The sequence below is a fragment of the Scyliorhinus torazame genome, chromosome 10, assembly GCF_047496885.1.
Source record: "Scyliorhinus torazame isolate Kashiwa2021f chromosome 10, sScyTor2.1, whole genome shotgun sequence".
Classification (NCBI taxonomy): domain Eukaryota; kingdom Metazoa; phylum Chordata; class Chondrichthyes; order Carcharhiniformes; family Scyliorhinidae; genus Scyliorhinus; species Scyliorhinus torazame.
In genome coordinates, this window is record NC_092716.1 from 223870020 (window position 1) to 223897760 (window position 27741).

Genomic DNA, 27741 nt, shown 5'->3' on the forward strand with positions numbered 1-27741 from the left:
TGGAAACATGCTATCCACCACTTAAAATGGATAAACTAAAGTTTGATGGGTAAATGTCCCCACACACTTACTTGGGTTGGTGTGTCCAGCCTTGCTTGCAATGGAAACTCAAGTCAAATAAGATCTGAATAAGTGACATGATATGATGAAATGACATCTGAAACATGATCAGAACTGGAGCTCGATAGAGGGCAGCGACGCAGGGAACACGAACATTAAGCATTTGCACAGAATATTGGTTACGAGAAAACAATTCAATTCTATACTTAACATTTTATGGCCCATCTGAGCTTCTGAAACCTCAATACAGGGATGTGTCAAAATTTTAGTCCATGTGGCAATATTGTGCTGGGGACACACTTGGTTGTATATAATTTATAACTAGGATGATAACTTTGAACAATGTGAAGAAATGTTTCTAAAAAGGAATACTTTTGAAAGAAATGATTAAATGTCAAAGAAGCTCATACAAAATGACTGGAATCAGATTAAAGATGAAAATAATCACATCCCTGCAAGTTTTCATTCAAAGGTGGTAATATTTATTTTCCAATTCAAAAGAAAATATCTGCTTTTAAAAGTCCTGTATGTGCTATAGAAAACTTTATTCAAGGACAGGTACTATTATCCTTCTACAGTTATCTAGATGGACATGCATAAGCTAACACATCCCAGGTGTCTTGGTGCATAATGCCATGCTACAGTACATCTTAGGCCAACTCAATATATTTAAACAGAATGGAATATGTATCATGCACAGCTTAGGTACAACACATACAAACTCAAAGTTAGCCATGTAAGGTACATTTTTACAGTAATACTTCTTGTGTAAGTAAGTGGTTGTTTTTATCTAACATATAACATATTTTACATTTTTTTATCTTCCCTTTGCAGAACTCAGTATAAAATTGTTCAATCTGCATCTCTTGACAATAACACTGCAATCACTCAGTTTGCATATTAACAGTGACAATGTTTACAGTGGCTCTGTGGGCTACTAAATAACAATTAGAACAGACAAAGTTCTTCATGCCTAGTCAACTAATTGTACAAAAAAGTATGTTCTAATTCTCATCGCAGACTATTCATTGATTGTTTTTTTTAAGGGTTTCTGCAGCCTCCAAGTAGCAACTATATAAATAAGCAATGACAGTAAATCTAATGTGCAAATGCAACAAATTCCTACACAACAAAGACAGACATCTTAAATAAGCTACTTCTGATTTCCAACAGTACTGGTATCTCTAAGCAAGATAAATTAGGAGTCTTCCATCTACAATATATTAATAAATACTAAAGAAAGCTAATCAGTGAAGTTTCCTTGTTCCATACTTCTCTCTTGGAATATGTAGAATACCAAGTGAAATATAGAAGTCAAAGTAAAAAATAACCTTTATGTATTCATTGTGGTCAGCAGCAAAGCGTGGAAAGCCAAAGTCATCTTGCAACATTGCAATCCATAGTTCCTTTTTGAAGTATTTGCATTTGGCATCATTTTGAAGTTTAGTGGTGTCGAGGTTAGAAATCTGTATCCTATGTGCTCTTTTTGGTTTTAGGAGTAGACTTATTTGTGTATTTACATCCAGAACCATCACCGGTTGGGGTTATGGATCTACGTACCCCTGGCTTACCAGAGATAGCGCCTGATCTGACTGGCGGGATCAGGTGTGTGGGTGACCATGTTCGTTTATCTTGTAATGGTGTTCGTTTCATGCTTAGTTTTGGAGAAGCCTTGCTGCTCCCATGAGGCTGAAAATAACCAAAATACGAGTGAAAATTGACAATAAAATTATTTCAAATGTAAGCAAATTTCAATTTATCAGGCTTACAGAATGGTAGAAAAAAAAACAGGTAGTGCACTTTGTAAATCAGGTTTGATATCACACTACATTTATCAGGCTTGGCAAGCGAGAAAATAAGTAAAAACTCTGCCCAACAGCTTTAAGAACAAACCTGGCACCAGTCCCCAACATTGCACAAAAGTCTGTGGTGCATGAACAAAGGAGCTAGATTACGAATGGAGCACAGGCTTACCCTAACTTAATTTGCAGGTTTACCCAATATTGCATCACTCTTATTGCAGTATACAGAAGCATATTTAGCAGTAATAATTTAGAAAATGGTTGAAGGGATAAGATTAATTTTCTATGGAAGTATGCACCCCCTTCCCCCCCATGACACTTACCTTAAACCCTGTAGCGCACAAAGACTCCATGAGACGAATAGAGTGAAGTCGATGAGGCTTTATTAAGCGTGTCTGTTCCCCCACAGCTCGATAGTAAACTGGCCTGCGGGGGAAGACTCCGGCTTCTTATACTCCGCCTTCAGGGCGGAGCTTGAGGTCAATGGCCAACCAGGACCCGGATCTGTCAGCCAATGACATTAGGGCTTCCAGTCCCACATGACCCCCAATACATACTACCACATTCACCCCTTGTCAAAAATGAACCCGGCGGGGTGATGCTTCGTATGGTGGTAAGGGTTTACAGGGCTGGTCCTGGGAGGATAAAACATTCACATGGCAATACAGTATTGGACAATTTCGTCCTGTTGCAACTATTTACAGAGGGTATAGGAAGAAAAGCAAAATGTTCTTGTGAACAGTCCATATTTGTTTTACATCGACGCCACGAGTCGGTTGGGCGGTCTGGTCGTCCGTGTCGATCGCCTCGGCCCCGGCGGTGGTGGTGGTGCTTGTACCAGTGTTGTCGCCTCCAGGAGCCGTACGGTTTCAGCTGTCGGTGCAAAGGGGAGGGGGACCGATCCACCTGGGAAGGGGGCGGTCGCGGGGTGCGGCGGTGGCAGGAAGGGGGGGGGGGTTGGGTTGATGGTGTCGGGGGGGTGTGCGTGTTGCCGGCGGGCGCCAGATCCCGCAGGGAGACCGTGTCCTGTCGGCCGTCGGGGTGCTCCACGTAGGCGTACTGGGGGTTCGCGTGGGGGAGGTGAACCCTTTCGACCAACGGGTCCGCCTTATGTGCCCGCACATGCTTTCGGAGCAGGGTGGGTCCTGGGGCCGCCAGCCAGGTCGGCAGCGACGTTCCAGAGGAGGACCTCCTAGGGAAGACAAGGAGACGCTCATGCGGCGTTTGATTAGTGCTCGTACATAATAACGACCGGATGGAATGGAGAGCGTCCGGGAGGACCTCCTGCCACCTTGAAACTGGGAGGTCCCTGGACCGTAGGGCCAGTAGGACGGCCTTCCAGACCGTGCCGTTCTCCCTTTCTACTTGCCCGTTCCCCCGGGGGTTGTAGCTGGTCGTCCTGCTTGAGGCTATGCCCTTGCTGAGCAGGAACTGGCGCAGCTCGTCACTCATGAAAGAGGACCCCCTGTCGCTGTGGACGTATGCGGGGTAACCGAACAGTGTGAAGATGCTGTTCAGGGCTTTAATGACTGTGGCCGCGGTCATGTCAGAGCAGGGAATGGCAAAAGGGAAGCGGGAGTATTCGTCCACTACGTTAAGAAAATATGCGTTGCGGTCGGTGGAGGGGAGGGGCCCTTTGAAATCGAGACTGAGGCGCTCGAAGGGGCGGGAAGCCTTAATCAGGTGCGCTCCATCTGGCCTGAAAAAATGCGGCTTGCATTCCGCGCAGATGTGGCAGTCCCTCGTGACTGTACGGACCTCCTCTAAGGAGTATGGGAGATTGCGGGACTTGATGAAGTGGTAAAACCGAGTGACCCCCGGGTGGCAGAGGTCCTCGTGGAGGGTTTGGAGGCGGTTAATTTGTGCGTTGGCACATGTGCCGCAGGATAGGGCATCGGACGGCTCGTTCAGCTTTCCGGGACGATACAAGATCTCGTAGTTGAAGGTGAAGAGCTCGATCCTCCACCTTAAGATCTTGTCGTTTTTGATTTTGCCCCGCAGCACATTATCGAACATGAAGGCTACCGACCGTTGGTCGGTGAGGAGAGTGAATCTCCTGCCGGCCAGTTAATGCCTCCAATGTCGCACAGCTTCCACTATGGCTTGGGCTTCCTTTTCTACTGAAGAGTGGCGGATTTCTGAGGCGTGGAGGGTCCGGGAGAAAAAGGCCACGGGTCTGCCCGCTTGGTTAAGGGTGGCCGCTAGAGCTACGTCGGAGGCGTCGCTCTCGACCTAGAAGGGGAGGGACTCGTCGATGGCGCGCATCGTGGCCTTTGCGATATCCGCTTTGATGCGGCTGAAGGCCTGGCAAGCCTCTGTCGACAGAGGGAAGGTCGTGGTCTGTATTAGGGGGCGGGCCTTGTCTGCGTACTGGGGGACCCACTGGGCGTAGTACGAAAAGAACCCCAAGCAGCGTTTCAGGGCTTTTGGGCAGTGCGGGAGGGGAAATTCCATGAGTACGCGCATACGTTCGGGGTCGGGGCCTATTATCCCATTGCGTACTATGTAGCCCAGAATGGCTAGCCGGTCGGTGCTAAAAACGCACTTGTCCTCATTGTACGTGAGGTTCAAGGCTTTGGCGGTCTGGAGGAATTTCTGGAGGGTGGCGTCGTGGTCCTGCTGATCGTGGCCGCAGATGGTTACATTGTCGAGATACGGGAACGTGGCCCGCAACCCATGTTGATCAACCATTCGGTCCATCTCCCGTTGGAAGACCGAGACCCCGTTTGTGACGCCAAAAGGGACCCGTAGGAAATGGTATAATCGCCCGTCTGCCTCGAAGGCTGTGTACTTGCGGTCACTTGGGCGGATAGGGAGCTGATGGTAGGCGGACTTGAGGTCCACGGTGGAGAAGACTTTATATTGGGCAATCCGATTGACCATGTCGGATATGCGGGGGAGAGGGTACGCGTCTAGTTGTGTGTACCTGTTGATGGTCTGGCTATAGTCAATGACCATCCTTTGTTTCTCCCCTGTCTTCACTACTACCACCTGCGCTCTCCAGGGACTATTGCTGGCCTGGATTATGCCCTCCTTTAGTAGCCGCTGGACTTCGGACCGAATGAAGGTCCGGTCCTGGGCGCTGTACCGTCTGCTCCTAGTGGCGACGGGTTTGCAATCCGGGGTGAGGTTCGCAAACAAGGACGGGGGTTGCACTTTGAGGGTTGCGAGGCCGCAGATAGTGAGTGGGGGTATGGGGCTGCCGAATTCGAACGTAAGGCTCTGTAGATTACATTGGAAACCTAATCCCAGTAAGGTGGGGGCACAGAGTTGGGGAAGGACGTTAAGTTTGTAGTTTTTGAACTCCCTCCCCTGCACCGTAAGGGTAACTATGCAGGATCCCTGGATCTGTACGGAGTGGGATCCTGCAGCTAGGCAAATCTTTTGTGCGCTGGGATAGGGCATCGGACGGCTCGTTCAGCTTTCCGGGACGATACAAGATCTCTTAGTTGAAGGTGGAGAGCTCGATCCTCCACCTTAAGATCTTGTCGTTTTTGATTTTGCCCCGCAGTGCATTATCGACGCGAAAAACTCCCTCCTCTCCGTGGAGTGTGTTGGCCGGGACCCAAAGCGGTAGCGGCGGCGGCGGGTCATACATGGGCTGCGGGGAGGGGGGTTGGGGAGCGTAGGCGGTGTGCAGGGCTCCCAGTTCTCCCGGGACCGCGGTGGTCGGGACCCAGAGCGGCTGCGCCTGCGGGTCGTACATGGCGTGCTGGGGGGGTTGGGGCGCATAGACTGCTTGCAGGGCTCCCTGTGCTCCCGGGACGGCGGCGACCTCGCGGGACCGGCACACAACCGCATAATGGCCCTTTTTCCCGCAGCTTTTGCAGATAGCTGCGCGGGCCGGGCAGCGCTGTCGGGGGTGTTTTGCCTGGCCGCAGAAATAACAGCGGGCGCCCTCGGCGTTTGGACCGCGCAAGCCTGTGGGGTGTCCGGGGGGGGGGGGGTAGGGGGTTTGCCGCGACGGGTACGTACGGGGCCCAATGGGCTGCCGCGCGGTCGGGGCCGTAGGCGCGGGTATTACGCGCGGCCACGTCTAGGGTGGCTGCTAGGGCCCGTGCCTCTGAGAGTCCTAGCGACTCTTTTTCTAGAAGTCTTTGGCGGATTTGGGAGGATTGCATACCTGCCACAAAAGCATCGCGCATTAACATGTCCGTGTGTTCGTTTGCGTTCACCGACGGGCAGCTGCAGGCTCGTCCCAAAATCAGCAGCGCGGCGTAGAACTCGTCCATCGATTCTCCAGGAGCTTGCCGTCTCGTCGCGAGCTGGTAGCGAGCGTAGATTTGGTTAACTGGGCGAACGTAGAGACTTCTGAGTGCTGCGAACGCCGTCTGGAAATCGTCGGTGTCTTCAATGAGGGTGAAAATCTCCGTGCTCACCCTCGAGTGCAGGACCTGCAGTTTTTGTTCGTCTGAGACTCGGCCGGTGGTCGTTCTGAGGTAGGCCTCGAAGCAAGTCTGCCAGTGTTTGAAGGCTGCTGCCGCGTTCACTGCGTGGGGGCTGATCCTCAGGCATTCTGGAATGATCCTGAGCTCCATAGTCCTTTTTAGGCACGCTTAATAAATTGTAGCGCACAAAGACTCCATGAGACGAATAGAGTGAAGTCGATGAGGCTTTATTAAGCGTGTCTGTTCCCCCGCAGCTCGATAGTAAACTGGCCTGCGGGGGAAGACTCCGGCTTCTTATACTCCGCCTTCAGGGCGGAGCTTGAGGTCAACGGCCAACCAGGACCCGGGATCTGTCAGCCAATGACATTAGGGCTTCCAGTCCCACATGACGCCCAATACATACTACCACAAACCCATAATTTGTTACAATTATTTTGACACATTTTAATTAAATGCCTATTTTAAAGGACTAAAATATATCATCACTCCAACCACGTTACCTATTTTACTTACAAGCTCTGGCCAGTGTATGTGACAAGACTCACCAAATGGAGCCAATTAATGTTTTCAAACCAAGGAACATTAACTATCTCAAAAAAGCAGTCACACCACTCTTTAAGGAAATAATGTCACCCACAAGCCAACAGCCAGGCAAGCCTTAAGATCCAACAAACAATTACCTGGATTTCAAATCTCAGTTTTAGCACCTGCTTTGTTATATATAAACTTATTTGGGGAAAACATTAATTAAATACATCTGACGGAGGGCAGCACAGTGGCGCAGTGGTTAGCACTTCTGCCTCACGACACTGAGGTCCCAGGTTCGATCCCGGCTCTGGGTGACCGTCCGTTTGGAATTTGCACATTCTCCCCGTGTTTGTGTGGTTTTCGCCCCCACAACCCAAAGATGTGCAGGGTAGGTTGATTGGCCACGCTAAATTGCCCCTTAATTGGAAAAAAATGAATTGGGTACTCTAAATTAAACAAACATCTCGAGGTAGCACAGTGGCTAGCACTGTTGCTTCACAGCGCCAGGGTCCTGGGTTCGATTCCCGGCTTGGGTCACTGTTTGTGCAGAGTCTGCATGTTCTCCCCGTGTCTGCGTGTGTTTCCTCCGGGTGCTCCGGTTTCCTCCCACAAGTCCCAAAAGACATTCTTGTTGAGTGAATTGGACATTCTGAATTCTCCCTGTGCACCCAAACAGGTGCCGGAATCTGGAGACTAGAGGATTTTCACAGTAACATCATTGCAGTGTTAATGTAAGCCTGTTAATTGTGACTCTCAGAAAACAAAGGACTGAATTATCCGCCACCAGTAGCGGAGTTACTGATGAGGCGGAGAATCCAGCATCGTGAAGAAAACTGGATCGGTGCCAGGCAACAATCCATTTCCGATGCTCTGGTCTCCCAGCTGGCATCAGGTTCGAGGTTCATGCCACACAACAGCGGGAGGATGCAAAGGGGTTAATAAAATCCATTTGCATCCACTTAGCGGGCCAGGCATCAAATTCTCCTGACTGACGTAATTCTCCGATGCTCTGGGCCGGGAATCACGTGGGTGAGAATAACTACTGATCCCAACAAACGTGACCCTGACGTGGTGGACCTCGCGGTAGGTCAAGGGGGGTAACCCTTTAAGGGACCTGCCCCCAAAGTCCATCTGAAGGTCACCCCCCTCCCCCAAATGCAAGGCTTGCCCATCCCATCAGACCCACACACCAGAGACCCCCTAAATAAAGAGACCCCCCCCACAGAGATCCCCTGCATGGTGGTTAGCACTGCTGCCTCACAGCACCAGGGACCCAGGTTCAATTCCGACCTTGGATGACTCTGGAGTTTGCACTTTCTCCCCGTGTCTGCATGGGTTCCCTCCGGGTGCTCCGATTTCCTCCCACAGTAGAAAGATGTGCGGGTTAGATGGATTGGCCATGCTAAATTGCACTTAGAGTCCAAAGGTTGGGTGGGGATACGGGGCTAGAGTGGCGGATTGGGCCTTGGTAGGATTCTCTTTCGAATGATCAGCGCAGACTCGATGGGCCAAATGGCCTTCTACACTGTAGGGATTGTATGAAATAGACACCCTCTCCCACAGAGACCCTGTAAGTAAATGTAAATGTAAATGTAAATCGCTTATTGTCACAAGCAGGCTTCAAATGAAGTTACTGTGAAAAGCCCCTAGTCGCCACATTCTGGCGCCTGTTCGGGGAGGCCGGTACGGGAAGAGGAGACCCCTCCTCATAGACCTCCCAGAAAAGAGACGCCTGCAGGAAACTCCCCAGAAAAGAGACCCCTGTCGGAAAGCCCCCCGAGAAAAGAGCCCCCGCCAGAAAAGAGACCCCTGTGGGGAAGCCCCCAGAAGAGAAACCCCTGTCTGGAAGCCCCCCAGAAGAGAGACTTTTGTTTGGAAGCCCCACAGAAAAGAGATCCCTGTTGGAAAGCCCCCAGAAAAGAGCTCCCCAGAAAAGAGGCCCCTGTGGGGAAGCCCCCCAGAAAACAGACCCCTGTGGGGTAGCCCCCGAGAAGAGAAACCCCTGTCTGGAAGCCCCCCAGAAGAGAGACCTCTATCTGGCAGCTAGTGAGTAGTCTAGAGGCCATGAAAAAAAAATCACTACTTTAGCACACATCTGGGCAATACACCAGCTGGCTCAGTGGTCTAACTGCAATGTTTATAAACATCCAGCTTTGATTGACAGCTCCTTACCACTTCAAACAGAGTTAAGTGCTGTCAGTTTCTTGCTGACCATTTCAAAATCACTCAACCGTGAAGGGAGGTGATTGGAAAGCACTTAATGCTATTTGGAGTGTCTCAGGAGCTGTCAATCAAAGCTTGATGTTTGTAAACATTGGTTCTTCTCACAGCAGACTACTTCAGAGAATCTGGACTGTGAAGGAAGATGAATGGAACAATGCTGACAGCTGGAGTGTGTGGAAGCTGTCAATCACAGTCTGGTGAAATCAATATCAAAGAGAAATGAATGAATGGCTTGCAGATCAAACGTTTGAGGAGTTTAAACACAGTGACTGGTGTTCTCTTTCCAGAAATTGGTAGGTACTGCTTCTTGTGTCTGAGCCAGCAGGTAGTATTGCCCAGGTGAGTTTTAAAGCAGTGATTTCTTTCAGACCTCTGTTGGGACTGCTCTCTAACTTCCAGACAGGAGTCTCTTTTCTGGAAAGTCTGGGCGGGGGGGGGGTCTCCTTATTTCTGGAGTTTCTTTGATGGGCCTCTTTATTTAAGGGATTTCTTTGGGGGGCCTCTTTATTTAGGGGTTCTCCATGGTGGGGGGAGGAGGGGGCTCAGATAAACTAGGGGTGGGGATTGAATTGCAATGCGGAGGATGGGGGGCCTCCTGCTCAAAAAGGCGGCCCAAAGGCAGGATTCCCTCGGGAATCACTCACCATGCATAAATTTGCATGGCTGAGGATTGGGAATCGCTCACTACCAGATTTATGAAATTCAGATCTGGTAGGAGATCCTAGTCTCCCAAACGGAGAATTTAGCTCCAAGTCTCACTTAAACATTTTCCGTCTCCATTTTTGTGCCCCAATCAATGGGAGCAATTAGCATTCTCATTTCCAGTTCTACCCTCCAATCGATCTGCTTCCACAGTCTCCCACCCCATCTTCTCAATTATCTGATTTGAAATTGCCAATATTAACCAATCCCAGCAAACAGCTGATTATTTTCTTGCAAACTGCTGACAAACCAACATGCAGATGGAAGTATCGTTGGCTTCAAAAAAGTGCTTTGGCATATGAGGTATACATTCTGCACAGTGTCAAGCCAAAGTCATACGAGAGAGCATCCTCCAGGTGATCTCACTCCACAAAATCAGGTTGGACTCTGCGTCCATACTGTGAGGTTAGCACTGATGTAAAGCTGAAATTGCATTCCTATCACACTAAACTTGTAGTGTAGCTAGATCTAAAGGGAATGTATGAAATATATTGTCTTCATTCATAATCATTTCTTCTGAGGCTCTGCATAGTAAACTTCATGTATGAAAAAGCGATGACAGTTCAATAAGAAGAAGAATGGTTGTGGGTTCACTCGGTAAGGCAGGCCCCAACGAGGTGTGGGGGAAGAGAGATTAGTCGTTGTGATAGGTAGCTGGGATGGCCCTGATGAGGGCTCTCCATGGGGTGTTTGATTAGAAGGCCCCACCCACACTGTGTCGAGCCCACAGGAAGCACACAGCATATACCTGGCAGCTTGTCCATATGGAGTGCCTAACCCACTTCCCACGATAGTAGGAGGCCCTCAACTGGAACTTCAATGGCTGTTTAAGGGCCTCAACTGGCCTTGGGGTGGGAAGGTCAACCTTGAAGGCAGCATCCCCAGGGATGGTGATGGAGGAGCCCGGGACATTAATTGTAACGTACAATTCAGTGAGTACAGAAAAGACTGCTTCTTCTCTGTAGAACAGCTCTCCCAATTTTGACACAAACCTCCAGATCTTAGTAAGGTAGGCTTTGCAGGATTGGATAGTTGTTTTTGTCCTTTCCGGCAGCTAGGTTGATGTTGGGCAGTCTATCTGCTTTTATTCTCTTGAATTTTTTAAAAGAGTTTGATAAAATGAGTGACTTGTTGGGCCATTTCACAGGGCAATTAAGGGACAACTACATTACTGTGGGTCTGTAGTCACATGTAAGCCAGACTGGATAAAGACAGCAGATTTCCTTTCATCAAGGACATTAATGAACCAGATGGGTTATTACAAAAATTCAAGTTTCATGGTCACCATGAGTGAGACTAGGGTTTTGGTTTGATTCAGCCACTGCATTGTGCCCAGCTTATTAATAATAATAATAATAATAATGACAGAAGCTGGGCGTTCCTTGTACGATGGATTTCGAGGGCATCTTGAAACCCATCGGACCAAGGAACGGCCAGCTTCTGTCGCGATACAACGGACTTCTTACAGAAACTCAGCACCCATGGACCAGTTGAACCAGGAACATGCCTTGTCACAATGGACGTCTCGGCACTCTACACCAGCATCCCCCATGATGACGGCATTGCTGCAACAGCCTCAGTACTCAACACCGACAACTGCCAATCTACAGACGCAATTCTGCAATTCATCCACTTCATTCTGGATCACAACGTCTTCACCTTCGGCAACAGGTTCTTCATCCAGACACACGGAACAAACATGGGGACCAAATTTGCACCTCAATATGCCAACATCTTCATGCACAAGTTTGAACAAGACCCACTCACCGCACAGGACCTTCAACCGACATTATATACCAGATACATCAATTACATTTTTTTCCTTTGGACCCACGGCGAAGAAACACTGAAACAACTACATGATGATATCAATACGTTCCATCCCACCATCAGACTCACCATGGACTACTCTCCAAAATCGGTTGCATTCTTGGACACACTCATCTCCATCAAGGATGGTCATCTCAGCACTTTGCTTAAGCCCACAGATAACCTCACGATGCTCCACTTCTCCAGCTTCCAGCCTAAACACATTAAAGAAGCCATCCCCTATGGACAAACCCTCCGTATACACAGGACCTGCTCAGACGAGGAGGAGCGTAACAGAAATCTACAGACGCTGAAAGATGCCCTCATACGAATGGGATATGGCACTCGATTCATCGATCGACAGTTTCAACGCACCACAGCAAAAAACCGCACCGACCTCCTCACAAGACAAACACAGGACACAACCGACAGAGTACCCTTCATCGTCCAGTGCTTCCCCGGAGCGGAAAATCTATGACATCTTCTTCGCAGCCTTCAACACGTCATCAATGAAGACGAACATCTTGCCAACACACATCCCCACACCCCCACTACTTGCCTTCAAACAACCGTGCAACCTCAAACAAACCATTGTTTGCAGCAAACTACCCTGTCTTCAGAACAGCGACCACGACACCACACAACCCTGCCATGGCAATCTCTGCAAGACGTGCCAGATCATCGACATGGGTACCACCATTACACGTGAGAACACCACTCACCAGGCACGCGGTACATACTCGTGCGACTCGGTCAACGTTGTCTAGCTCATACTGTTGCTAACTTTAGTTGGCTCTTAATTTGTTGCCCGTTGTGTCTTTACTGAATTTGCTCTGTTTCTATAACCTTTGCTCTAGAGTCACCAGGTATCTTTATGATACCGCCACGAGGTTCAAGTTCAAGTACTGATCAATAACTCGACACAGTTATTCAAATCAAAACACATTTATTATACACAGTCAATCACTACTCATGCATAAAACTCTACTTTCTAGACTATTCTCTAACACTAAAAGGCCTATACTTAGCTTCGGAACTGGCCCACCAGGTATGGGGAACAAATGGCCTTTCGTTCGATTCTGAGTCTGCAGGATTCAAAAGCAGGTATGGACTGGTAGCTAGGAGCGCCTATCTCGTAGCGTGCGTTGACTGGAGACTTACTTGGTTGATGCGGCAGCTTAGGCAGTTCACTGTCAAGGGTTGGTTCGCTGCTGAGTGACCCTGCCAAGAAGGACGAATTGAACTTGGGGACTCGATTTTATAGTCCCCAGGGGCTTCACGCCCCTTTGGGGCGGACCCCGTATCTGGTTCCAAGTGATTGGACTACGTTCCGATCACTTGGATCGATTTCTCCAATACTGGAGCCGTTCCCTGATCGCTGGGCGGTCCCTAGGTGACCGTTGGCCTTCCTTTGTCTTGGCTCCTGCTAGCGCCGAGGAGTCTGGCTTGACCTTGTTTTACTAAATGTTTCAATTGTTCTCGGGGATCGCTCATTAATATGCAGATGGCTGTGAGTTTCAGTGCTGTCTGGGTTTCTGCAAGTTTTAATACACAGGAAACTTTGAACCTGCTAGTTTTTGCCTGTGTTGGCTGAATTTCCCTGTAGTCTTTGCGGATCTCCATTTTAAGTCGGGAAGTGGCCAACCCAGGTGGCTACAATGCGCTGCAGGAAAGAATGTCCCGAAGCGTGATACATTGGCGAGACCATGCAGACGCTGCGACAACGGATGAACAGACATCGCATCACAATTGCCAGTCAGGAATGTTCCCTTCCAGTCGGAGAACACTTCAGCAGTCAAGGGCATTCAGCCTCTGATCTACGGGTAAGTGTTCTCCAAGGCGGCCTTCAGGACATGTGACAACGCTGAATCGCCAAGCAGAAACTTATAGCCAAGTTCCGCACACGAGTGTGGCCTCGACCAGGACCTTGGATTCATGTTGCATTACATTCACCCCCCCACCATCTGGCCTGAGCTTGCAAAATCCTACCAACTGTCCTGGCTTGAGACAATTCACACCTCTTTAACCTGGGGTTACCCCGCTCACTGGATCTGTAAAGACTTAATTACCTTCAAATGCTCGCATTCAAAATATCGTCTTGCATCTTTGACTTTGTCTATATAAATGTTTCTGGAACCTACCTCTTCATTCACCTGAGTAAGGAGCAGTGCTCCGAAAGCTAGTGATTTGAAACAAACCTGTTGGACTTTAGTCTGGTGTACGACTTCTTACTGTACATATTAGGAGCAGGGGTAGGCCAGTCAGGTGCAGTATTTCCTCTGGTTCCCCATAATTCACAGCACATGTAACTCCTTGAAAGAGTTTCAATAGGTTCATTAAACATGGAGCGCGATTCAGAGATTGCGTTGGACCCCACGCAGATCGGAACGTGCCGGGTGAATAGCGAGAAAGGCCAAAATCAAGATTTGCGCTGGGTGCAAACCATTTTGCGATTCACCCAGCCTGTTCCTGATGGCAAGTTCCAGATTCAGAAATGGTGAGTGCAACATTATCCCACATTTGCATCCACTTCAATCTCATTGACGAGATTGAAGTCAATTACAGCGGCCTCTCTGGAATTAACCGACTCGCCAGCGGCAAGTCACGTGGGCATCGTTTTGTACACTTTTTCAAAAACGTGAAGCTGGTGCAATGGCTACTGAGGGGGAGTGAGGAGGCGAGGAGCCATCTCCATTTTCCAGCATGCAGCTCAAGGGCATCAGAGTTGCTCGCCTAGTGCTCGAGGGGGGGTGGGAACCACTCCTCAGGGGGGTTGGGCTTGGACGGGGGCTGAAGCATTCTATGTCAGGGGTCACCCCTAGGCTGGGAGGGGATGGTGAGGGGCTGTGTGTCTGTGAGGCCTTCAAGCCATCTTTAAATATTGTGGAGACCCGTAACAGGGGCAACCACAGCTGAAGCCTGTCTATCCTGCCAGGCACTTGCTGCACCATTGGCAGTGTATTGCTCTTTTTCCTGGCGGCTATGTGCTTGTCTGCTGCGACCCCGGCAATTTACCAGTGCTGGAGAAGGTGTATGGCTGGTGTCCTCGTTATATTCCTGCCTGTTTCATGTTTTCTTTCAGAGCACACTGCCAGTGCTGGTGAGGGGTGGGGTGTTCTCTCTCCTTCTTGCCCTGGACCTGTGTCAGTGTCCTTATCAGGTGGTTTGAGTTGCTTCTTAGCACCCTCACACCAATGTAGGTCTGATGCTGGGGCCGGGGGAGGTGGGGGGGGGGGGTGCGAGGGGGAGGGTGCACTGTATCGGCAGCTGGTGGCGTTGTTCATTTGTTCTTTGTTTTAGGCTTTGTGCTTGGTGTATGGCTGGTGACTTTGTTGTCTTCCTGCCTGTTTTGTGTTCTCCATCGGTGGTTGCTTTCTATTTGGTTTGGTTTATAATGTGCCGGACCTGTTCTGGGCTGAACTGTGCCCCTGTAGGGTGAGGTGGAATGTTTTTCTTCCTATCCTCCGCCGTGTTCCATGTTGGGAGTGGCCTTTTCCAGTGGGCTGGGCTGGTGGGCCTTTCTGCTGATGTGGGTCGGGGTGCGGAGGGGGTTGAGTGTGTTCTGGGTGCCAAGTGATTGGTGCCCTCATTGCATTGTCTTTTGTATTTTGATACTGTCATAAACTATAACATTTGCAGGTTGTCTTTGCTGCTTGCTCTTGCTGGTGGCTGCAGATGCCTGGAGGCGGCTGTTGCTGTTTCCGTCCTTTTCTGCAGCTGGAAGGAAGGACAATTTTTTCTAAGATACCTGGATCCTGGAACACTGGGCTCAGGGGACGTATAGGTCCAGGAGGCAATCTGTTTTTAGGGAAGGAGATGCTGTGGGACCTGGTGCGTGACATTGTTCCAAATAGGCCACCCGATGATGCCATTGGAGAAATACTTTTGCAGATTGCAGATGCTTTCGTTGTTGGTGTGGTGAGTGCTGCATGTAATTGGCACGTCACTGCGGGTTAAACACACTGGAAGTCAAGGATGTTCAGCTGCAGCTTGAACACCTGTGGAATATATGGATGCCAGGATTTGGTTCCGGTGAGATTGGGCCGTGTGGGCGGGCCTGCTGTGGCTTCAGGATGGAGACTGGCGCTAATGGAAGAAGTCACACATTGATGGACAGATCAGAGGGGGTCAGAGGGGGGGCATGTCTGGGCACTGCACCTGGACATGAAAGGGTGTGCTGGTAGGTGCCAGGGGATTCTGAGGAACAAGCACGAAGATCGGATGTGGGGAGGGTGCGAGGTGTCAGCCAGTGATTTGAGGGGGGGGAGTTTGAGAGTTGGCAGGTGGAACTGATGCCAGGAGAGATGCGGTAACCTACCCTTGTAGCTCGTTGGTCTTCTTCTGACATTAGACGTCGGTCCTCCTCGTCATACTGCCCGCACTGACAGCCTCTGCTACTGCCTGTCAGGCGGCATTGCTGACCCTGCTGCTGGTCCTCCGACTCCCACCAGGGACCAGGGTGACCTGGCTCTCGTCCAGTGTTGAGAAGCCTGGCCAGGTTGGTATCCCCAAAACGGGGAGCAGATCTGCATGCTGTCATGCTTGGGTGTTGACTGGGAGTGAATGGTGAGGGAGTGTTTAAAAGCAGCTCCCCCTTGTTAGCGGCGAGCTGCTGAGGTGCAGGTCAGGCGAATCAGACAGCGAGACAGCCAGTAATGTTGAGAATCTCGTGGGGGTTCATTTTTGGCACTAAGTGCCATTGAAGGCGGATCGTGAAACACCCCACCAAAAGCGCCCAAAACCGGACTTTGAATTTGTTCCACTGAATCACACCCATGATTTCCCTTTCACAAAACCATGTTGACTTTACCTGATCGCCTTGAATTTTTCTCAGTGTCCTGCCATAACAACTTTATTAACTGCTTCCAACATTTTCCTTATAACAGATGTTAAGCTAACTCACCTGTCGTTTCCTTATGTCTGTCCCCCACCCTTTTTGAATAAAGGAGTTACATTTGCTATTTACCAATATAATAATAATAATAATACTAATCGCTAATTGTCACATGTAGGCTTCAATGAAGTTACTGTGAAAAGACTCTAGTCGCCACATTCCAGCGCCTGTTCAGGGAGGCCGGTACGGGAATTGAACCCGCGCTGCTGGCATTGTTCTGCTTTGCAAGCCAGCTATTTAGCCCACTGTGCTAAACCAGCCCCCTGTAATGGAACCTCCTTAAATCCAGGGAATTTTGGAAAATTAAAACCAACTTATCAACTGTCACAATAGCCACTTCTTTCAACACCCTAAGATAAAGTTTATCAGGACCCGGGGATTTGTCAGCATGCAGACCGAACAAATTGCTCAGTACCACTTCCCTGGTGATTGTAATGTTCTTGAGTTCCTTCCACTCTTTCAATTCCTGATTTACTACTGTTTCTGGGAAGTTACTTGTATCCTCTTTACTGAAGATCAATGTAAATTACATGTTCAGTTCATCTGCCATCTCCCTATTTTCCATTATTAATTCTGCAGACTCACCTTTGATGGGACCAACGCTCACTTTGTTCACTTTTCAAATATCTACATAAACTCTTTCTGTCTTTATATTTATCACTAGCTCCTCTCTCATACCCTAATTTTTCTTTAAGTTTGATCTTCAACCCTTTAACCACGAATGGTGGGTCCTTCCTTTAGAATGTTTCTTTCTCATTGGAATGTACCTATTCTGTGTATTCTGAAGTGTCCCTTAAAAGTCTGCCACTGAGTCTCTTTTGACCTATCCCTTAACCGCATTTTCCAGTTTAATTAGCTAACACGGCTTTCATGCGCTCATAACTGCCCTTATTTAAGTTTAAAATACTAGTCTTGGATCCACTCTTCTCTCCCTCAAACTGAGTTTAAACTTCAATCCTATTATGATCGTTTCTATCTAGGGGTGCCTTCACAATGAGATTATCAATTAATCGTACCTCGTTGCACAATACCAGGTGTAGTATGGCCTGCTCTCTGTTTGGCTCCAGGACAAGCTGTTCTGGGAAACTATCCCAAAAACATTCTATGAACTCCTCATCTACGCTCTCTTTGCCCATCTGAATTTTCCAGGCTTCATGCAGATTAAAATCCCCATGACTATCACTATACTTTTCTGACAAGCTCCCATTGGATGCTTGTGAGAATATATTGCATCAACAGACTGTCTTCTGTCAACAAGGTCCATCACTTTCTCCACAAACTTCAGTGAATAGTAAATCAAACTCCACACAAACGTCCTCTTACAGTACAATATTCATCTCAGTATTTCATTATCCAACTTTCATAAATACTTTCTAATACTTTGCTATAACAGAGAGCACTAGTCTGTAATCACCTGGGTAGCCTTATTAAAAACATGTGTCATATTAGATATGATTCTCTAAAGGTAAAGGCAAGGATGTGACTAATTTTGTTCGGAATTTTAAATACCCTTGGATAGAATCCATCTGGACCAGATTCCTTGTCTTCCTTAGCCTATCAGCAATAACCTGAGCTGAAATTTCTAGATCCTTTGTCCCGTGAAAATTCAATTGTCTTCGGGTGCATACTTTTGGTCTCTTCCATAAGCAGAGAAAATAATTAATTTAGTTGCTTGCTATGCATTAGTCACTTGATATTGTGTGCGACAATACATTTTGGGTAGAAAAATAAGGCATAGGAGTTTGCATTCAATGTAAAAATGCAGTGGATTAGCAGAGATCCCTAGGGCTTCAAATAGAAATTCCTTAAAAAGGTTTGAGTGCAGGTGGATAAAAGGATTTTTGTTTCAAGTCCAATCGTATTTAAACTTTTAGAAATAAGGACATGGAGTAAAACAGCAAAGAGCTAATGATAAATTCATTTTTGGATTGGTGTAGCAAAGATTCCGCAGAAACACAACACAAATAGTCCCTAAAATAAGCAAAATACTGTGAATGCTAGAATCTGAAACAGCACTGGAAAAACTCATCAGGTCTGGCAGCAACTTAAGGGAAAGAGAACAAGGTACAAAAAGCCCCTCTCTGTGAGGCAAACATTTAAGGATCTCTCAGAGCATTAAAAACCTCCAGATTCTATGACAGATCAGGACTCTCTCTAGTTTCAGGCCACAAAAATCTACACGTACGTTTTTATTCGAACAATTGCTGTTTTGGATCCTAAAATGAAGAGGAGTTCTGAAGAAATCATATTCAACTTGAAACATGTTTCTCTCCACACAGATGCTGCCAGACCTGTTGAGTATTTCCAGCGTTTCCTGGTTTCATTCCCAAATCCTTGAATAGATTCCTTGTTATTCCTACTGGAAAGCTATACTCTCTACAGCTTGGTATGCAAAGTTAGTCTTGAGCAAATCCACAACATGTAGGTGTCAATATAAAGAGTCATCTAACTCCTGTTTAAGTAGAGTAACAAATGGGAGTTTATATGACTTTTGTTTAAATGAATTGCTTCACAAGTGTTGGGGGATGGAGTCCATACAAGTGTTGGATGTCACAATACTATAATTTCTTATAGTTCCATTTCTTGTCTTCACAATGATCTAATCAGGATGTCTTGCAAGCAAGGTTTGCAGTTTGGCTCCATCTTCAAGGTGTATGAATTTCTTCCCTGGTGTTTGGGGGGGATCATCCTGATACCTGTGAAATCTAATTTGATTGGCAGATCCATCACTGCAAGACATAGTTTTCAATGTAAATGGTATTTATTAATCTGAATCAGCCTCATCAAAATAAAGAAAACTATACAATTGTGACTGGTATCTTGTATCCCTCAGTTTCATTTTTGCTATTGTACTAAACATGCAAAACCTAACAAAGAATTGTTCCTTTAATTTCTCACATTACAGCTTTTCATAAAGTTGTGTGGTTCAAATTGCTGAAAATATAGTAGGCAGCAGTGAAAGGAGAATTGCCATTTATTGATTGGAAATATATTCTGATCTACAGTAATTATGTACCAGCTAAAATCTGATAGTTTATTGGTGTTACTATTAATCTTATTTCTGAATAAACATGGCTTTCATCCCAAAGGTTATTAGCGTTGCACTGCCTCTATTTCCAGTTATTGCAGAAATAGTTTTTAGTTTACCAAATCATCTTGCATTTCTGGTTGTAGAAGAATCTACGTTCCTGGTAAGTAACAGTTCCTTGTTGTTGTCATAAAATTGTCCATAATTTGATACTAATTAGCAGCACCGCTCAGCCACCTTAAGGATAGTTGGTTTGATAAATGGAAATATTACCCTGGCACATTTGGAGGATTGCCTTCTGTTGTTGGGAGTCAAGTCATATTGTTGGGAGGTGTGAGGGGAAATCTCTCCATGTCTATTTAATTAAAATGGACTTGGAGCAGCATGATGGTAAAAATGTGTTTCCAAAAATGAAAAATTCTTCCTTCCTTTCATAAAAATGATACAAGATTTAAAAAAAAGATAAGGAACACATTGGGTGTGATTCAGTGACCGCACTGCACCCAGCGCAGAACTGCGTGCGATGGGTGGATCCTGAGAGAGCCCCAAGTCGGGGTTCGTGCCAGGCGCCGGTCCAATTGCAAGTCACCCAACTCACTATGCCTGGTGCGTTCTAGATAACACCCTCGCTGGCCGTGATCCAGATAAAGATATTTAAATGAGCAATTAGGCTAATTTAAATATCCAACACTGCATTCACCCGCCGTCTGGGAGTCAATGGTCACGCCGGTGAGACCTCAGCCGTGTATAGATTAGTACAGGTTTCCACAAGCGTGATGGCAACTCAAGGAGTCTCTAAGGCCATTAGAGCCCACCTAATGGTCAAGGACAGGGCAGGGTAGTACTCTAGCACTCCTGGCAGTGCCACGTTCACACGAAGGGCACTGCCAGTGTGCAAGGCTGGCAGTGCCAAGTGGCACTGACAAGGATTGAGGCCTGAGGGGGACCATGTCCATGAAAGGGCGTGTGAGGGGGGTATGAAGGGGCCACAGAAAATTTGGAGGGTGAAGGGGGTCCTGAAAGAGGGGGACCTGAAAGGGCAGGGCGATCACTGCAGCCTTTCATAATGGGGCCCCGATCTCGCAGGAGACTGTCTCGCCGGCGGTTTCAGCTCCTCAGTGCCAGAAAAATATCAAAGTGCCATTGAATAACGGTCTCCATCTCGACATTGCAGTTGTCGCGAAGCATCCCGCCAAACGTGCCCGCAATCACACTTTGAAATGTTACCATTGAATCGTGCCCATTATCTCGCTAACAGGATATTCATTCTTTAAATCATTTGTATTTATGATACACGTTAAAAGTATGCCTTTGAATGGGAAAACATTACGCTAACAGGCAGGTAATGCATTCATTACACTTCAAATGAGCAATCCCACATGATTGTATATGTTGTTTGTATAAAACCCCAAGCAGGCCATTGGATCACTTTACTTTGGTCTTAAATTAAATATAAATAATATTTTCGTACAAACTCCCTTTGCTTCAGAACATTAGGTTGTTTTCAGTGACCCCCATGTGCTGGGGGAGCAGCTGTGAAACCAGTGCACAGGGAGTGCTGAATTGGAAGAGCAGGCACTATGTCAATTTTATTTTGGGCTGCAATTCAGTGCTCTACTGAATTTCATTTGTGCTCTAGCCTCAGTAGGTCCTTAGATAAAATGCAAAAATATTTCAACTAAGACCTATTAGAATTTGTCAGGATTCATGCCGGGTTACTTTTTTTTTCATGTGCCTTTCCATTTTGGAATGAAAGGAAGGAAGGAAAGCCCATGGGGAAGCTGCTCTCAAAATTGGCACTTTTATTGCCAAAATGTTTTCAGTGCCTCTTTAAGCCAGTTTAGTTTTTGTTTGACACTTTTTCGTATTTATGAATCTTACCAAAAACAATTTTTTTTGCAGAACTTATGGGTAACTTTCAAAAAGAACTTCTTAAAATAGGATTGCTGATAAACTCCTTCAAATGTGTTTTCCAATGGTGTTAGTGATAAAAGATAGACCAGGAAGGTCATCAGAATCCAGGCCATCTGCACACTTTGGGCAGAAATAAAGTCAAGAGTACAACTGCTTTAGCTTGCTCCAAGTCAAAGCTTTGCCATCTATAGCGGTGTTGTCCAATATGTTAATCACTAGCCAGACGTGGCTAATAGGGGATCATAGAATCACTATAGTGCAGAAGAGATCCAAACTTAGTTCAATGCATTTTTGATCAGTAAATAAAGAATAACGGATATGATTGTTGGGCATCAGATCTCAAAATTCATATCTGAATAGTTATGTGGCATGGTGGCACAATGGTTAGCACTGCTGCCTCACAGCACCAGGGTCCCGGGTTCAATTCCGGCCTCGGATGATTTCTGTGTGGAGATTTCACTTTCTCCCCGTGTCTGCGTGGGTTTCCTCCAGGTGCTCCAGTTTCCTCCCACAGTCACAAAGATGTGCAGATTAGGAGGATTAGCCATGCTAAATTGTCCCTTAGTGTCCAAAAAGTTAGGTGGGGTTACTGGGTTACAGAGATAGGGTGGAAGCGTGGGCTTAAGTAGGGTGCTCTTTCCAAGGGCCGGTGCAGACTCGATGGGCCAAATGGTTTTCTTCTGCACTGTAAATTCTATGATTCTATGCATGTGTATTTTGTCTTGATTGTTAAGTAAATACACACAAAGTACATTTGCCTGTATTGTAAATATGGTGTTTTCGATTAACATTTATGCATGTGACTATATTGGTGCCACCATTGCCATCCCTGTGACTAGTTAGGAACTTATATTGGAAAACAGCGATATACAGCAAAGGCACCACCAGCAAACATATCCTGTAGGAATAGCACCACTAGTTGGCTACCATCATCTTCAATTGTTACATCTACAGTTTTTGCTGGTTAGCACGGCAATATTAGGTGATGTACTTGCCACAAATGGATAAATATATAACTGAGCCACTGTTCAGCATGGCCAATATTTTTGTCTATTCAGCGTAACATAACTGCTGAGTATCACAGCACTGCGGTATTTCTCAACGTACAACTCACACTAATAATGATCGATACACTGCCTGAAACCCATCCTATTCGCAAACAAGTAACCAAATTCATGCTCAGTGTTGTGATGATACATTTTTGATGTTACATGAAGTACGGAGTCCATTAAAGTTAATGAAAGAGAAAGACGAATCCTCAATATTGGATTATGTGCTTGCATTACTGCAAAGACGCACAGAAGCTTGTCAGGCAGCACAAGAGCACTTAAATGTTTCGGCAGCAAGAATAAATATGTGGGCAAGCATTCCAGGTCCAGAACATTCCAAACTGGAGATGAGATACTGGTATTGTTGCCTTTTCAGGGCAATCCTCAAAGTGAAATTCAGCAGCCCCTATAAGGTAGTTAGGAGGTAAGGTGACTTACCTGATAGATACCCCATTCCATCGGAAGGGGGACCTATTATGCCACGTAAATATGTTGAAAAATTATCATCGTAGGGAAGACGATAGGAAGGAATCAGTGTATCAGGTAGTAGTGGAATGGAAGAGGACATAGATAGTAAGAGTGAGGTAGGGGAAGAGGTCCAGAGTTCACAGAGCAACCCTGCTGCTGTATGACTAGCAAATATTGTAACACTACAATCGTTAGATACTGAGTTTGAATACTTAGAAGAGCAACAAAAATATCTCATTAGGCTACTGCAAAAGCACAAGAAGATTTGTAGGCACACACCGAGGTGCATAAGATTAACTGAACCTAATGTAGATGTAGATGACTCCCAACTCCAATAAAACAGCATCCATATCAACTGAACCCTCAGAAACTAGCTCAGATAGAAGCGGAAAACCAATACATGTTGCAGAATCATTTAATTGAGCCGAGAAAGAGTAGCTGGAGTTCGTCGGTCGTGTTTGTACCGAGGGCAAGAAGGGACAACATGGTTCCGTATAGGTGACTGGAAGGTCAATGCCATCACCAAAATGGATTTATATCCGATTCGCAGGTAGGAGGACTGTATCGATGCCTTTCAAAAATCGATTTGTTAAAAGGGTATCGGCAGGTTCCTTTAACGCCCAGGGCTAAAGAGATAGTGACTCCAAGGGGATTGTATCATTGTAAAGTGATGCTGTTCAGATATAAAAATGCACCAGTTACATTTTAACAACTCATACATCAACCAGTGGCCATGGTTCCCAAGTGCGTGGTCTATTTGGACTGCATGGTAATTTACAGTGACACACGGAAGGAGCATGTAGGACAATTGGAGGAGTTATTTAAACAATTGCAGTTGGCTGATTTAGTCATCAATTTGGCCAAAAGCAAGTTTGCCAAAGCAAATGTGACCTACCTTGGGCACGTTGTGCAACAGGGACGAGTGGTACCCAGATCAGCCATGGTAAGAGCGTCACTAGATTTCCCCATTCTCAAAACAAAACAGGAGATTATGAGGTTCCTAGGCACGTGTGGGTTCGATAGAAAATATGTGCCTAACTTTAGTGCCATACTGGTACCTTTGATTAATGTATTGCAGAAACAAGCAAAAATGGTATGGTCAGCAGAATGCTCAACAGCTTTTGAGAAATTGAGGACTGTATTGGTAAACAAACCAATGTTGACCGCCCCAGATTGTTTAAAACCTTTTAAAATGGCGACCTGGGGTGGGAGCAGTGTTATTACAGTGTGTCGAGTCAAGAATAGAGAGGCAGGTGGGATAGTTTTCAAACAAATTAAATCTGTGCCAAAGAAAGTACTCCACCATTGAGAAGGAAGCCTTAGCATTGCTACTGTCCCTTCAGCATTTTGAAGTTTATGTCTGGCATGACATAAGCAAAGCCTAATCTATACTGACTGTAGTCCTCTTCCGTTTGTGATAAAATTTAAAACTGGGTACGCAAGATTGTTCGTTGGAGTTTGTTATTGCAAACTTTCAACATAAAAATTGTGCAAATTCCCGGAAAGAACAATATTATTGCAGATGCATTGTCACAAGTTTAAGCGATGGTAAGTGGCAGATGCAAGATTGGGGAAACTTTTGTAGTGAGAAAGGAAGGATGAATGGATGTGTATTTTGTGTTGCATACCTCGAGATGAAACAACCTCGTAATGACGTTTCTTCCCTCTAAGGGGATGCCTGTGTAGAGAGTGGGGTGAGTTATTGGGGGTTGGGAAAAGGGTAATAAATGGACAGTTATATTTTCTGTCCGTTTAATCATTATACTGCACATAATAAAGCGTTACTTGTTTTTTAAAGTTACAAACCCGGTGGCTATGGGCTCAACCAAGGAACTCGAGTATTTTAAATAAAAATTAATTTCACCTGTGTTGCGACTCCAGAGGCTTGAATTGACCACGCCCTAGCCCAGGGTGTTGTGACAATATTCACTTAGCTTTTTTTGTTAATGATCATTTTATTGGTTCACTAATGTTCTTTCGGGAATGTCTGGCAGGTAGTTCTAATTAACCATAGGAGCGAGTAAAGCAAACCTAGTTAAGGTAATAGTGCAGCATTTGAAATTGCAAGGGATACACAAAAGACCATATTCTCCAGGGCGTGGATCGTAGAGTCATAGAATTTTACAGCACCGAAAGAGGCATTTCGGCCCATTGATTAATTGAGTTAGCTAGGATTCATTTCAAATTAAGCAACAGGAACATGAAAAAGAAACGGAGAAACTTAAACTTGAAAAAGAAAAGGAACTGAAAAAACTTGGAATTAGAAAGAAAAGCAAAAGAGCGAAAGATATGGAAATGAAAAGGCTTGACCATAAACTCCAGAGAGGGAAAGTGGCAAGGGAGGAAAGGAAGAAGGCTAGAGAAAGAGAGGCAAAGGAGACAGAGGGAGATAGAAGGAATGAGAAAGGGAATACCAGCTTAACAGGCTGGAATTTAAAAAACAGGTCTCAAAAGCAGAGGCAGGGTCTGATGTAGAGGCCAAAAGAAAACCGGTCTTTATTCCTATAGAGTAGGTTGGTGGGTGGAACTGATGATGGTTAGGCATCCCTTTCAGAAGAGGCTTCTGTGGAGTATGATGCAGCAGAAAAGGCTATTCTTAGAGCGCATGAGCTGGTTCCTGATGCATACAGGTAGAAATTTCAAAATGTAAGGAAATAGCCTGGCCAGACCTTTATTGAATTTGATAAGGTAAAGCAAAATAATTTTGACCATTAGATACAGGCATTAAAGGTACAATACATGAAGCGTTTGGGAGATAATTCTCCTGGAAGAATTAAAAAATGTACTTCCTCCAATAATTAGAACCCATGTTAAAGACCAGATGGCTGCAACAGCTAGGCAGAGAGCAGAGATGGCTGATGCTTACTTTTCACAGTAACTTCATGCCAGTGTTAATGTAAGCCTACTTGTGACAATAAAGATTATTATTATAAGCTGGTCCATAAATCTAAACCCTTTTTCCCGTCACCCCCACAAACCCGAGAAACATAGGTGGGAGTGTGAAAGGAAGGCAAGTAGCCAGGGAAGAGATGGGACAGATGGGAATGTCCTGGGGATTGCCCTTCAGACCATAAGGAAAGCACTGAGGGAGGAAGTGATAATCGAAGGCTGGAGAGTTTTCATTGTAGCAAAGTGGACGCTTTCGTGCAGACTGCTGGAAGTTGTTCGGGTAACCCATGGGACTTATTGGGATACATAAGGGTGAATCAGGAAAAGGAGCCCTGTCTGAAAATATAACAGAACAAGTTGTAGCATTAAATACAGCTTGAAACAGATTGTGAACACTGCTGTGAATTCAAGGGAGACGAAAAAGATACATGAGAGTTTTCAGGAATTCTTATCAAGAGGAAAGGTAACCCCTTATCCCTTAAATGAGACAGCTATGAAGAGATAGGCGATCCACTCAAACACTTTTTTCTGGGGAAAGGAATAACTTTTCTGCCAGAGTACATCAAAAGCCAAGTTTGAATAAATGGTATTAATGTGGAGTAAATAGCGATACCTTTGTACCGCGCGCACTTGGGAGGATGACCTAATGTTTGGAACAGTGATGGGAGGAGTTGCTCAGAGGTTATCAGTAGAGAAAGTTGGCTTATTCCTGGGAAATTATTTAGCCGGAGTGAAAGTAGTAGCTTTCCCCATAATTATAGAAAGCCCAAGTGAGGTTAAAGAGACGGAGCATGTAGAGGAAAAAGTTCCAGGAATTTTTCCCTTGTGTGCGATGACCTGAAGATAGTTAAGCAAAGTTCATAATTGGACGTCAAAGTGACACCACATTCAGCCAGTTGAAACTTTCTTTAGATAATCCAAAAGAGATGTTCAGTAAATCTTCTCTAGCTGAGGCTCAACAAGCTGATTCAGAGTTAAGTAAGATAGCACAATCAGCCCAAACTGAAAGCTGAAGCGGAGGACGTTCCAAAATGTTATTTATATTAAAAATGAGAAAATGGAGACCTCCTCACAGACCTGCAGATCAGGAGTGGACGGTTGTTGATCTGGTGGTGTACCAACCAAATATCATAGAGATATAATGGCTGACCCACGATAACCCACAATATTCCTGTGGCAGGACATGTAGGGATACGGAAAACACAAGAGTGGATAAGCCAATGTTTTTACTGGTCAGGTCTTCACAAGGAGGTGGTGCTGTTTGGTAAAATGTGCCATATGTACCAGATGGTGGGAAAACCACAACCTAGCATCAAATCGGCACCCTTAATTCCCATTCCAGTTTTTGAGAACCCATTTAGTTGGGTGTTAGAAGGCTGTCTGGGACCACTACCAAAAACAAAAGTAGAACATCAGTATATCCTTACTATTAATAACTCAATTTCCAGAGGCCACCCCTTTAAGAACAATTACTAAGGTAGTGGTAGATAAGTTTACTTTATCTGGATTACCGATAGAGATCAGTCGGATCAAGGTTCCAGTTTTTATGTCCAAAACTTTTCAAAACACAATGAGTAGTTTGAGTATAAAACAAATTCCATAGCATATCATCCATAGACGTAGGGGGAATTTAGAGAAATACCAGCAAACTCTCAAAATAATGATTAAAGCATTTTCTCATGAACACCCCCATGGTTGAGACAAAGAACTGGGACGAGATTCTCCGACCCCCCGCCGGGTCGGAGAATCGCCGGGGGATGGCGTGAATCCCGCCCCCGCCGGTTGCCGAATTCTCCGGCACCGGAGATTCGGCGGGGGCGGGAATCGCGCCGCGCCGGTTGGCGGGCCCACCCCCCCCCCCCCCCCATCAGTCCAGCGCGGGCCTGGCCCCTCAAGGTTGGGGCTCAGCCCCCCAAGATGCGGAGGATTCCGCACCTTTGGGGCGGCACGATGCCCAACTGATTTGCGCCGTTTTTGGCGCCGGTCG

The 27741-nt window shown here is 46.2% G+C and overlaps 1 protein-coding gene across 16 annotated transcripts in view; it reads right to left on the reverse strand.

The window, feature by feature from the left end:
- Positions 1 to 519: 519 nt before the first annotated feature.
- Positions 520 to 27741, reverse strand: part of stk33 (serine/threonine kinase 33) — a 244685-nt gene continuing 217463 nt past the window's right edge. For 15 of the 16 annotated variants that reach the window (XM_072466451.1, XM_072466452.1, XM_072466456.1 and 12 more), the window contains one exon: positions 520 to 1749. In XM_072466451.1, coding sequence (XP_072322552.1) covers positions 1534 to 1749 — 216 coding nt within the window. In that variant the 3' untranslated portion in view covers positions 520 to 1533. Of the gene's footprint in view, positions 1750 to 18867; positions 19136 to 27741 lie in introns of those variants that run through there. The other variant, XM_072466465.1, reaches the window with a different exon arrangement.